Consider the following 13,257-nt stretch of genomic DNA (forward strand, 5'->3'; position numbering starts at 1 on the left):
GCAGATGATACTCTCCCTGAGAAAATCATAACATTTCCCACAAACAGGGCAAATTTGGCCATTTCACAATTGATAGTAAATATAACCTATGATCACAGGGAACATAGAAGTTGGTTGGTATCCAATATCGATAACGTGCATACCTACTGTAAAGCTGTCTAAAACATGTTATGATTTATTGTTTTATAATGCAGCAGATGTAGAAGGAGGCTCAGAAAGCTCCTGCTAAAACGAGTTAAGCCTCTTGTTGAATTATATAAACTAAACCAGTCCCAGTATGTATCATAAGCTTAAGCGCACACTGCAGTTTTCCACCATACCCGCATTTTAATCCAGAGCAGATGTGAATCTTTACCACATGAAGGTTTTCATATGTGTCCATTAAACCTGACACCAAACTCAAACCGCCGCTCAAACCAAGACAAATGACTTTCTCTGCGGCTAACCCTGATGTTTGGTTTGTATAGGCAGCCGTGTATAACCCGGCGTCTTTGTGTTTTCAGAGTGGCGCCAAGGACGCATGGCTCGTGTGGTGTTACAGGATGAAGACATAACCACCAAGATAGAAAACGACTGGAAGAGACTCAACACTCTCATGCACTACCAGGTAAACACACACACACACACACATACGCACGTTCAGCTGCGTGTTTTCCTTAATTAGCTCTCAAACTTTACTTTTTATCAAGAAAAGGTTCATTTCGGTTCACTTTCTGTCGTGGCTTTTATTATGGAAATTGTACCCCATACCTCGCCCAACTTTGATGTTTCCTGCTCTTGACTTTTAGGCAGCCAATTTTTAGCTGCTCATTTGCATGCCCTTGCCTGCTGTAATCCGAGTGACAGAATAGAGGACAATTACTGTACAGGTGGCAGGAGAGATGAACCCTCAGCTTCTCGGCCGACACTCTCCTTCCCTCCTCCCCCCCGGAGAGAGGAAGCTGCTCCAGTCAGGAGGATAACATCTCTCTGCTTCTTTCTCTTTTTCTGCCCCCGTGACTTTTAAGCCGGCAACAATTAGTCCTGCTGTGCTCGCCTGCTTCTGCCTCTTGAAATGTAGAAGTGTGATTCACACCCCACAGTTCTGGACCCTTGAATACTTACCTGTTGCCCCCCGTAACAAGAAGAAGGAAGCAAAGCACTCAAGAGGGGAAAAAGTGGGAACAAGAGGACATTTTTTTCAGTAAAAGTAAAGCCTGTTAAAGTTGTAAATGAACAAAGAGAAATAAAAAGAAAGAGAAGTTGTAAAAAGGAAGAGAAAGGTCATTAAGGTGTAGAAGAAGATGGAGAAGGCAGTCAGCTCACTAGGTTGGGAATCTCTCCCAGCGTGTTTTCAACCAGCTCTCATTAGTCAGCCAATGGAGACCATCTGCTTAAAGACCGCACCTGGCTGGATTCAGGTCTACCTGGTCAAAAGCAGGGGCTGCGGCCGCAGCAGGTGGTGACGACCAGGACCTTGTGGTCAAGATAAAAAGCTCCATCTAGGAGAATAAAATATGGAGAGGTCTGACGAGGTTCAAACCCTCACACCAGAGGAGGGAGGGATTCAGTCTGACCTCCTGCCCCAGCAGAGCAAGAAGAGTCATTTAACAGCTGCAGGAGTCATTAGAAGAAGGGACACACCGTGGTGTCCTTCACAGCAGTTGGCATCACGCTGCTTCTTTCCTCCTTTGTCTTTGCTCCTTTATTTCCTCAACTCATAACGTCCACTTAAACCATGTCACTATCAAAAGTACCTGGGACTATTTACAAACTTTATTTTAAAGTTAAGCCTCCAGTATGTTAACATTCTTCAGGAGCTGTTATCTCTGTTAAGTACTAAGCGTTTTTCATCATGGGTACCAGGTTCTAAGTTAAGTGCTGGGATCTTTATTTCATTTCCTGTTTTTTTTAAGATAGGGTATGATACTTCGTAAAATTATAGGAACAGGGGATTAAAAATATTTGATAGTCTTTAAACAAATAAAGCTTAGAATGTTCCTTTACCATAGTTCCCCAAGGCTTTTTCTGTTGGGTACCTGTGATTAGGGTAAGGCCAAAGAAACTATAAGGTAAGCCAAATTATTCCACTTAGTTGTGAAACATCTGCCCCATATTTCCCCAATAAAGAACATTCAGCACCGCAATGCCAACCCCAAAGTTCCTGCACATCGGAAAATTATTGCCAAATGTGCAAAGCACTTGTGGAGGATAAATTAAAGTTTTGTTTTGATCAAAAGTTCCTCCAAGTCTTAGTTTGAGGAATTAGAATGCCTTCAGACCTCCTTTGGCCAAGTGCTCACCCAGGGATGGGTACCGAATTAGGTACTTTTATGGGTACCGACTGAATTCTGTCAAAAGTACCGAGTACCGATTCACGTAAAATCAAAAGGTACCATGTTTAGGTACCTAAATACATCCTTGTGCCGGTGAGGGAGAGGAAGAGTAGGTGATTTTCCAAGCTAGACATGAACTCAGCATTGCAAGGTTATATATTGAAGAATAAATATGTTAAATTGAAAAAAAAAACTTAATTATTTAAAAAATTACATTATTTACCACATTAACACAAAAAAAGAACCGAAAATTGGTACTGTGAGTACAGGTACCGGTTACCAGGTACCAGGCATCGGTACCGTATCGCTTCAAATGCACACCTGTAAAGTTTCCTGGTCAGTTGTGTTTGCTCTGAGGAGAGTTCCTGCAGTTGAAAAATAGCTTTTGTCAAAGTTTTTTATGAGTGGCGCCATGAAGCTGTGTTTGAATCCAACCTACAGTCCCTGCACGTCACTCCCCACTCTCGCCCTGTTTCCAGCTATACTCACTGTGCTGTCCTCTCTAAACAAAGGAATCAAAGAGCCAAAAAATAACTTGAGTTTCTCTTTTTATTCCTGACTTGTTTACATTTTTCTCACCCATTTCCCATTTATTCCCTAGTCTCTCTTACTGAAAGGCACGGTGCATCCTTTTCCCTTCAATCCTCTTGTCTCCCTTCCTTCCTCTCATGGTCCAGAGTACCTCTTCATCTCTTGTCTCTGCAGTGCTTTAATCCCTGATAAAGAGGTGCACTCTGTTTGCTTCCACAACATAATGGCCCCCTCTGTTGTTTTTCACAATCCTTCGCGTCGCAGCCTGTCTGCCATCGTTAGCCAAGGGAGACGCTGAGGGGCACACAGTCACAGGCATGTGGCCGCTTTACTTCCTCTCTCGCTCAATAGCAGATCTGAGGAACGCTATTGATCACGGATCTGAGGGTCCCTGTGCAGAACGTAAGGCCCGACACAGTGCGACTTCAGAGGAGACGCCGGCGGGCTGAAGAGCATCGAGGAAAAAGAAGGAGAACGGAAGATAAGGGCAGTTTGGAACAACTTACACTCTCGTGCATCGTTACTGTTTTGATGAGCTGGCAATGGCCCCTGTCACTGTGTGTTTGCGTCACACACCCTGCCATTGAATTGGCAGCTGCTACAGCACATCTGGCTGCCTATCACAGCGAGGGAGCACAGCTCATTAGGCCCCAGAGTTGGGGAGAAGCTTGAAGAAAAAAAACTGGGAAGAGGAAAAATTGGATGGGGGCTGAAATATTCAGAGTGAGACTGAGCATCACCCAGAGTCTTTGCTAATTCTCCCACAGCAGAGACACGGGACCAGACAGAGGCATTAAAATTCATAGGTGCTCCCAGCATCCCAAGAAATCCTACTGGCTATTTACCTTGCCACATGGGAAATAATGGTGTACATAACCTGGATATGGAAATACACACCTTCACAGCTTCCTACTACACCAAAATTAAAAACATAAATGCACACATTTAAATGTAATCTTTATTCAACACCTTTGTAGTCAGGGGATTGAACCTCCTCCTTCCCATCTTGTGCTCTTTCTATTTCTGTATTTTAGATAAGGATGAAAGAAGAAAGAAGCACATCCAAATACGCGAACAATACCTGTGCACACACACAAACACAGAAGATCCAAACAGAGGAGTAGAGATATAAGATTAATGAGATTGGGGAGTTTTTGGCTGACTGCTGATTTGGATCTTTTTGTTGTTTAATCTTGCACCCTGTAGAAGGAAAGCCTTTCATCACAGCTTCTTTCTCCTTGAGACATGGCGTGATATAACCTTGCACCTGCGCGATAGCACCAAGGCAGTAAACAGGATTCTCAAAGAGTCCCACTTCCTTCGGACTGGAGTCACTTTTTGGAGAGGTCAGCTTTCTCGTTAGCAGGACATTATCCTGAACTGAAGTTGTCAGGCTGCTTAGTTATTTATGAGGATTCAAATTGCAAACAGAGCTGCGGTGTATTCACCGGGGCCCTGAGCAGGTAATTGCCTTGATGATGTTTGACAAAGTGTTGATTCACGACAGGTGGACTGCGTTTTTTTCTGGCGTATTAATATTTGTTTGGTGTGTTGATTTGTGAGGACACAGTGGACAGGGTACCTGGAATAATTCACCCTGAGAGCAGACAGCTAAGAGAAGACGGCTCCCTCTTTTACTTCAGCTGAGACTGCATCAAAATGAAAAGCAAAGTCAGGGAAGAAACTTCCATCCCCTGCTGCCCGGTGACCTCTGTCCGTCCTCTCGTCTGCAGTGAGGGAAACAGTGAAACTGGGGAACCAGACTCTGATGACCACACCAGAAGAGCCTGCCAGATAGATCCTGTTACTCTCCTCGCAGTTATGCTCTGGGCATTTTGGGCTATTTTTCAACTGCTCCATACATGAGGCATACTTCTACAGTGCTATGTGTTTGTTGATCTAGTTTTATGTCTGTCTAGGTTTTCTGGTTCTGTTTTGTAAACATAGATGCTTGCCTCAGAGGACAGGGAGTGGGGAAAGAAATGGAGCAGGGGGTCTAAGTGTTGTTCAAATAGTGTTGACCATCATAATCAAGAGGGTTTTAGTCACACAAAGATAAAATGCATCCAAGGATGTGGACCAATGAATGCTGAAATGAAATCCTGGACCCCATCAGCCATTATACAACAAAAATGACCCCTTTTATAAACCTTTTCGTACAGATATTGGAAATGAAATCCAGAATCAGTGGACTGTAGAGACAAGAGTCTGGCTTTGGAAGCACATTAGTTCCTAATGGTGGTTTCTATGTGTAGTGTCGCAACTAGACATGCACTGATCGATCAACAGGCCAATCGATCATGCCAATTTCCTTAATTTTGGGTGATGGGTAATCGGCCCATCCTTACATATGAAACTGATCTTATATACCTCCAGGAAGGTCTGACAGCCAGCTGTTGTTGCTTTTTGCTCTGAGACCTAAAACTCACTTTTTTGGTTGTTGTTTAAGTTAAAAAATAAATAAATTTATTGTTTCACAGGTACTAATCAATGATTTTCAATAAAATAAGATTGGAACATTAAAGGTACATGCTGTCAGTTAAAAAAAGTAAAAATCGGTATCGGCCCAAATCGGTCAAGCTTTTTAAGGATCGGTGATCCTTGCGATCAGTGCACCCTTAATTGAAACCCATTGGCGGTAAAAGACACATTTTACCCCCCCCTGAAAGCTGGTTGCAAACTACTAATTAAAACAAAAGAAGAAAAGAAAGCCTTACCTAAGGGACCAGTAAATTGTTGTGGTTCTACGAGATTTGAAATCAGAGAAAATCGCAATGACTGAATTTTGTCAACATTGCTGTGAAGAACCTCTTTAACAAGATAAAGGCCAGGTGTAAGCTTAAGTGCAAACTTTGAAAGATCAAGTGTGCAAAGACTGCAGCACCCAGCAATAGGGAAGTTTCTATTTGATTAATCTTTAAAAAGTTCCCGGTGACTAGTTGATAAATCATCTAATAGTTCAAAACGCATTTGTGATTATTTGTGTAGTAGTTCCCTGTGACTGTAGCTGCCCTTGGCATCAAATAACACAGCAGGAGTCTGGTGCTCAATCTTTTATTTTCATTCACCATTAAACTAAAACATACAAACATTTTAAATATCAACAATAAATGTAAAAACAATTTCATTTATTAATTTAAAGTTTAAAATATCAAACAGTGTCAAACAGAGGTATAAATGTGCAAAACTTTTACTTTGACCTCAGTTTGCTTTGCCAAAGGTGCAAACTCAGCTAAGACAGGACTCTTTTTCTTTGTTAATACTGCTTGTTGATAAACAAAAACAAACAAACAAAAAAAACAATTAATACAAATCCAATTAAACAAGCAAAAAAACAACCAAGAACATAAGATTTAATGCTACATACACTGTTTCTTCCTCTGATTTCCCACGCACACACAGGACAATACATTCCTGACTTCAAACAATAGAAATGGCGTGTGATGACACAACCAGTTTTTATTTAAGTTCTGGGCCATCACTTAACCACTGAAAAAAAGCTAAAAAAGTGCCAGTGGCCACTGACAGTGACTGTTGGATTAATCACTGAATAGTTTTCAGTGACTATTAGATTTATCATCAAATATTACCCAGCTACTATTCCTTTATGAGGGAATAGTTCCCTTTTGTTCCATTATTTGTCGAATAGTTCCCAGAGACTATTTAATTAACTGAGTAGTTCCCAGTGACTATTAGAATAGTGCAGGTGCTTGAAATACCCATCCCTAGCTGGAATATCCTTCTGATAACCATTGTTCATCGTCTGAGAAGGATTTAGCTTTAATTTGTCTCCATGAAAGCATAGATGCAGAAGAAACAGTAAGTTGTAGATACAGCTCCTTAATAGCAGCTCCTTGCTTTCCTGTATTATGCTAATTGAATTTGTGGTCTGGATGTTGTTTATCGTGTTCCTGATATCTGTCAGATACAACAGAAGGCCAAACATACCAGCCAACACTCCCAGAAGCTACATTTTGGTAGATGATGCCAGATTGCTTCTGAAAATGAATAAAACCCAACCTAGATTCAATCAGACGATCGGTGTTTGAATCTTCAGTAGATTCTCCAAAAGATTCCCATCTGGTGACACCAAAGAAAGAGTTATATTTGCCAATGATGGGCCGTCAAACATTGCCCATATGCACAGCCTGTGTGTTTCCGAGCCACTGGGCAGAGTCGACAGGTCCGATAAACATCATGATCTTAGGGCACCAGTCCCAGAGAGATGAGACACCGAGGAGAAACAGGCCAGAGCCGGGGCTGCGGGGAGAAAAAGATAGAGGCTGACCACACTCTGCTGTCTGGTTGGCTCTGCACCGTCTAATGGAAGGTCTTATCACCGGCAGGGGCCCACAGCCCTTATCACACCTGCCCACTATCAGCCCCACACTGGATTATCCCTGAAGGGCGAATCTGCACGCCTTCAATCATTTACTCTATCACAAGGACCCATCTCTGCTGTAGCCTCTCTGTCAGCCATAAAAAGCAGAGAAAAAGGGGGAGAGATGGAGGGAGGGGTAAAGGGAAAAGGGGGGACAGAGAAGCTATTTCATGCTCCTCAGAGAAAATGTATCACAGGAAGAGGGAAACTTCATGGAAGTCCTCGCTGATGGTGTATTAGAGTTTCCCGGTGCATCGTCAGCCAAGAGGAGGATATAGGATGGATAGGGCCGTAGAAATTAGGTTTAGGAAAGCGGAGACAAATGAGAAGGAGGTGAGGAAATAGAGAAAGGATAAGAGATTCCCATCTTGGGGGTTAGGGGGGTTAGGAAGACCATTTTTCATTTTTGTCTGAGAGTTCGGTACTCCAGAGCTGCATCTATAAGAGGATTCCTCCAGATTTCATTCCTGTTTTCAAGTGCCTCTCCAGTGTGGCTACTAGAGGCCAGATGGCAACTTCAGCTAATAGCACAGGCGAGATTAGCTTGGAAAGAGAGTGGGAGGAAGGGGTGAGGATGAGGCGTTTGGCGCTCAAGAGCAAGAAAGAACCACGGACGAGGCAATCCCAGCGTCCACCGGCTTATTCCCCAACAAAGAGTGGAGGAGTCCGTCTCTGCTAAAGCAAATGAAAAGAGGAATTTTCTGCTTTTCTGAAGATTCTTTGAGGTATTCCTTTTGGAGCCTGGCATTTGCCTTTTGTTTATTTCTCCACTGGAGGCTCGTCAGTTTTTCTTTGCTTGGTCTGAAGCAGAAATCCCTCCTCAGGGCCGGCTGTAAATGCCAGCCAACTAGCTGTTTGTTGTGCTGGCTCTCTGAAAAGGATGGCAAGTTTTGTTCTCTGGGTTTTGTGTTTTATCAAAAAATGTAATGTTTTGGTCCGCCCCGAGAATTTCAAGGACTAGGTATTGTTAAATTTCAATGTCATGGTTAATTAATGGCACTGCTAGACTGTTGAAAGGTTGTACAAAGACACGTCTCTGAAAAGCAGAGTTTGAAAACCTTACCTTTTCATCAGTTTTTCTATGCTTATCCACAATAAAAGGAGGGCATCATCATGTATAAGAAGCCATCGGCTATAGTCTGCAGTTCATAAATTGGTAGCAAAAGGACCTCCAGTCCAACTAAAGGTTGTTGGCAATGGCCCAGACTTCTTTTGTTACCTATTACCACCAATGAACAACCTTGAAGTTAAAAAATTGAGTCAATATAAAAACGCAAAAACTGCATGTCTGCCAGGGTCCACTTAATTAAAGCTGGCTCAGAATGTCAAGGACAGATGCTCATGTCCACAGTTTGGTAAAGGGAACAGTTTTGGCCCCTTCATCTATCTTTTATTCAGGAAAATTCTGTGAGAAAGACTTTCACTATAACCTGTTTTATTATTATTATTTCATGGTTAAGAGCACTAATGCTTAACTCAGCGCCTCACAACACCACTTTACAAACTGATAGTGACATCACTGAGACATTAGGTTAATGTTCATAGTCTTCTGTCACCATATTTGCTGTCCAATGAGGCTGCAACTTCCCACATTAAAAAGTCAGGCCTATGCAAAGAGCTAAAAGTTGCTGTTCCTCGAGTGACTACTTGAAGCTGGCTTCAAAAGTCTATTTGGTTAATTGACAACCATGTTGAAATTTCAATGTGTCTGTTTTGCCCATATTGCTGTCAGCTTAAAGCAACAGTTGCATCTCAAGTCCAACTTTTTCCTTTTTTCTGTGTTTACCAAAAGGTAGGTTTAGTTCACTTTTCTTTTATGGTCACCATTGTCTTTGGTTTAGGTTAGGTTAGGAAAATGGCTCCTGCCTACCTGGTACGCTCTGCTTGTGAAAGATGGCTGGTGCTCCCAGCCTAACGCGGCTCTAAATCTCGAGCCAGACTCTTCTCCCCTGTTGTGCCCAAATGGTGGAATGAATTACCTGACATTGCACGATCCACAGAGTCCTTCTCCTCAGGGGTAGAATGAGTCCGAAGGTTTAAGACTCCGCTCTTATTGATTTTTTTAGCACTGATTACTGAATGTTGTTGTAGGTTGAAGTATATTGTTGCAGTAATTAATTGTGGTTAGTTGGCTAGATTATTCTACATTATTGAAAAAAAAGATAAAAAGAAATCCTGCACTTAATACCAGCACCTGTAGCTGTATAACTTGTAGCACTATTGTTGCACTAACTAGGTTTGCCTTCTGTATAAATTATTGTAGATCTGTAGAAATGAAGCCCATGTGTAGATATCAAATACTGCAGTTCCATAAGTGCCCACCAAAAGCAGACTTCAAAAGCCAAATGAAAACCTATTTTGAAATGTAGCTTCTTAGCATGTATCACTGTTAGCGTGAGGCTAAAAGCGCAACCCAAGCCTAAATCTTTGCCTTTTTCTAGGTTGAACCAAAGTTAGGTTGAGTTAGCATTTCCAGTATGGTGACCACCACTGTTGGGCCTCAAAACTCGGTGTCAGAAACCAATGGGTGACATCACTGAGACGTTGCACTCAAGTTTTGCAGTCTTAGGTTGCAACATTTGCATTCCCACCAAGCAGCAATCTTTGATGTTGTAAAATTGGGTACCTTTGAGGTGGCAAAAACTCTAGTTCCTTGGGTGACTGCTTAAGTGGACCATGTCTAAACTTGTGTTGAAATGCCCCTGTGTAGCTATGTAGCTGTTTAGCATGTACACCTGTTAGCTAGAGGCTAGTGGTGCATCCCAAGTCGACCAAAAATTAGGTTGACTCAGCATTTCTCATTTGGTGACTACCACATCCAACAGGGTGACGACTCTGACTCTACATCCATGTTTTGCAGCCTCTGTGGCTCCAGCTAGCTACATGACAAATGAGATTAAAGAGAAACAGCTGAGAAACTCCATCTACCAGGAGTATGTGCTACATGTTTATCCAGAAATCTGTTTACAGACATTAACTTGGAGCTACATCATCCTCATTGTTTTGGTCTCTAGGTGGACTGTTCCCCAGTGGACAGGGAATGCCCACTGAAACAGATGCTTTTTGTGCCATAAACTGGAAACAGAGCACTTCTGAAACCAAAGTCCCATGGCTACAGATTCCATAGTTTTATGCAGCATCATATGAGCCATGAGCTCTTTGTAAATTTAACTCCAGACCACAGGAAAGAGAATGAACCCTAATTTTGTCTCTTTTTTCATAACACACCATCTTTAACACAGCTTCTTCATGTTCACTCCATGACTCCGCTCAGTGCAGCTCTGATGCTATTATTAAACCCTGCGTTACCCCATTTTCTTAAAGGGGTATAAAGTGTACACGAGTTGAGACATTCAGCAATCTAGTCGTTCTTCTTTCCCTCTATGTGTCAGTCTCTATTCCTCTTTTTCTCCCTTTCCCTCTCAGCATCTTATCCCAGCTCCAAAGCTTACATCATGTCTCTAATGTTTGTGAAGGGGATGACAATGACAGTCGTGTTGAGTACAGCCATCATGCAGCCGCAGCACTCTGAGAAAAAAAAAGCCACAGGGTTGGAAGGGAACAGCAGGGAGAGGAGATATGACGGGAAAGGAGGGGTTGTGCAGGGGTTTGGGAAATGTTCTGCTAGCGGGACTGAACACTTAGAGTCTTACTTTCCTTTATGCAGTCAACCCTTAACTACTACCACTTCATAACAGTTTTGTTCTCATGTTGTTCCAATTAAAACATCGCATTAAATGAAACATTATTCTTTGGTTTGACATTTCCTACTTTTCTTTTCACTTTAGATCACAGCGCAGGACAGGATTGTGCTGCAGAAAACTATGTCTATACTAGTAAAAGCCCTCAGAGAGCGCAGACCTCCGCCAAGCATACTGTGATTGTCACCAACACTTTAGTCCTACTTTAATGTTATACTCCCCTTCAGCAGACTGTCTGCTACAATTTGGTGTTAGTTGCAGGTTTGTTTGATAATTTGTTACCTGACAGTGTTAAAAATGGTGATGACCCAGTACATATTTCATATTCCAGAGTTTAGTATCCAGACTATTGCCAGGATCTGGATCGTACTTTTACATCTGTCAGAAATTATAGTGAACTTGTCTTGTATTGTTTTGCAAAGCAATCCGACCATTTATGGTTGAGTTATATACTCGTGCGGTGGAAACGGCCCTATCTCACAATGATAAAGAATCCTTTAAAAAAATACAGGATCCAGATGGTGATCCAGATCGCCTCCAAAATTAAGTCACTTCTTCCTAATCCCATTTTGAACATTTCTTGAAGATTTCATAAAGATCCGTTCGTAACTTTTTGAGTAATGTTGTTACCAAACAAACAGAGAAAATCTCCCAAAAACATGATCTCCTTGGCGCAGGTAAAAATCTAAAACTAAAAGATTTATAAACTGTGTTTTCAGAATGATATAAACTGAATGTCAAAGACTCATTATCTGAAAGAAAAACATGTCATGTGCACTCTATCTGCTATGGAAGAGTGAAAAATACACAAGTTTTTCCCTTTTAAACAGACTTTAAACACATTTGAAAGATAAATCGTCTCCAGATTCATTGGCAGTTGTTTGCACACATAAGTGCTAAAACTTTTTTGTAAGGCAGGGGTGAAAAGAAAACAGAAGCATATACAAAGTGTTCTCACAAGTGTTGTGCTTGTTTTTTTTTAAGTATTTTTTTTATTTCATTTCAACAATTTACACAATACTTACAGTTTTTTTATTTTTTATTTTATTTTTTTTTAATTATTATTTTTTAATTATTAACACAGTAAAGAATAAATAAAATAAGATAAAAGAGAAATTAAAACAAAAAAAAACCCACAAAACAAATTTAACTAAACCCTATCCTAGATTGAGAAAGAAGAGAAAGAATTGTAAGTAATATCAGAAGTGATGACAGAAGGGGGTAAGAGTCACAGAAGGGAATTTGATTGTTTGTGTGTGTGTGTGTGTGTGTGTGTGTGTGTGTTTGTTTGTGTTGTTTTTGAGTGCACTTAAGAGCACATTTTTGCTTCCAAAGAGGACATTTTTTTTCCGCAATAAGGCCATGAGCTGGCAACTCCCAGCCCTACAACAAGTCTGACAACTTGAAACTCTTTGGGAGATTATTCCTGTTAAATTAACATGTGGTGTGCCACAAGGATCGGTTCTAGGGCCTTGAATATTTCTCATAAAATTAACTTTGAAAAGAAGAAAGAAGTATTAACTACAGAGTATGGTTAATCAATGTTTAAAATAACATTTAGGGGTAGATAAGAAGGGCAGCCAGCCATCTGATCTAAAATCAAGAACATGTATCATGTTCTAAAACTATACCCAACAGATGAAAACAAACAATGCTTCACAAGATGCTTTTCACTCTTAGTTTTGGTGCAAGCAGCTAGCCTCTCTTCTGGTTTCTCCCTTTGAAATAAGCCTGTGAGCTAGCTGTCAGACTAACGTTTTGACCTTAATCAATAAAATTCACAGCTTTAGTCTTGCAAATTTACAACTTTGGGATCTTTGGTCTTCTGTAAAGTGGCCTCATTTGGCTGTTGTGGACTGGAAAGGATGGGTATCTCAGTGGGTTTAAATCATGCCTAAGGATCACTTTGAGATTTTTAAGTCAAGGTCTGGGAAAGACACTTCAAAGATATTAAACAAGAGTCATAAGTGACCAGCCAATGTAATGGCATTGTATTCATGTTGTTTTTGTTTTTCTTACAGGTGTCTGACCGCTGCGTCGTGGCTCTGGTGCCCAAACAGACCTCATCGTACAACATTCCCTCCTCAGCCAGCATATCCCGCTCCTCCTTCAGCAGATACGGTGAGTCAGGATCCATTTGTTTTTACCTTATTGAGCTTCATATCATATATCATATGTGTGCAGTACAACCAGATGTATTTTCAGGCTCTTTAAACATTTAATGAAAAGTTAATTCCATGTAAATCAGGTCTCATTAAAAAGTGTTTTATTTTGGTGCTTTCACATAAAAACAAAGCCAGATCCACTCTCCCTGAAGCGATGGTCAGCT

General features: G+C 41.2%; 1 protein-coding gene across 1 annotated transcript in view; it reads left to right on the forward strand.

Annotated features, from left to right (window-relative positions):
• LOC141799949 (plexin-A2-like) overlaps positions 1–13,257 on the forward strand; it is a 308,159-nt gene that overhangs the window by 276,481 nt on the left and 18,421 nt on the right. The window contains exons 26-27 of the mRNA XM_074682379.1: positions 504–607; positions 12,950–13,049. Coding sequence (XP_074538480.1) covers positions 504–607; positions 12,950–13,049 — 204 coding nt within the window. The remainder of the gene's footprint in view (positions 1–503; positions 608–12,949; positions 13,050–13,257) is intronic.

The sequence above is a fragment of the Halichoeres trimaculatus genome, unplaced genomic scaffold, assembly GCF_033239565.1.
Source record: "Halichoeres trimaculatus isolate MK-OKI-2021-1 unplaced genomic scaffold, fHalTri1.1 fHalTri1_scaffold_11, whole genome shotgun sequence".
NCBI lineage: Eukaryota > Metazoa > Chordata > Actinopteri > Labriformes > Labridae > Halichoeres > Halichoeres trimaculatus.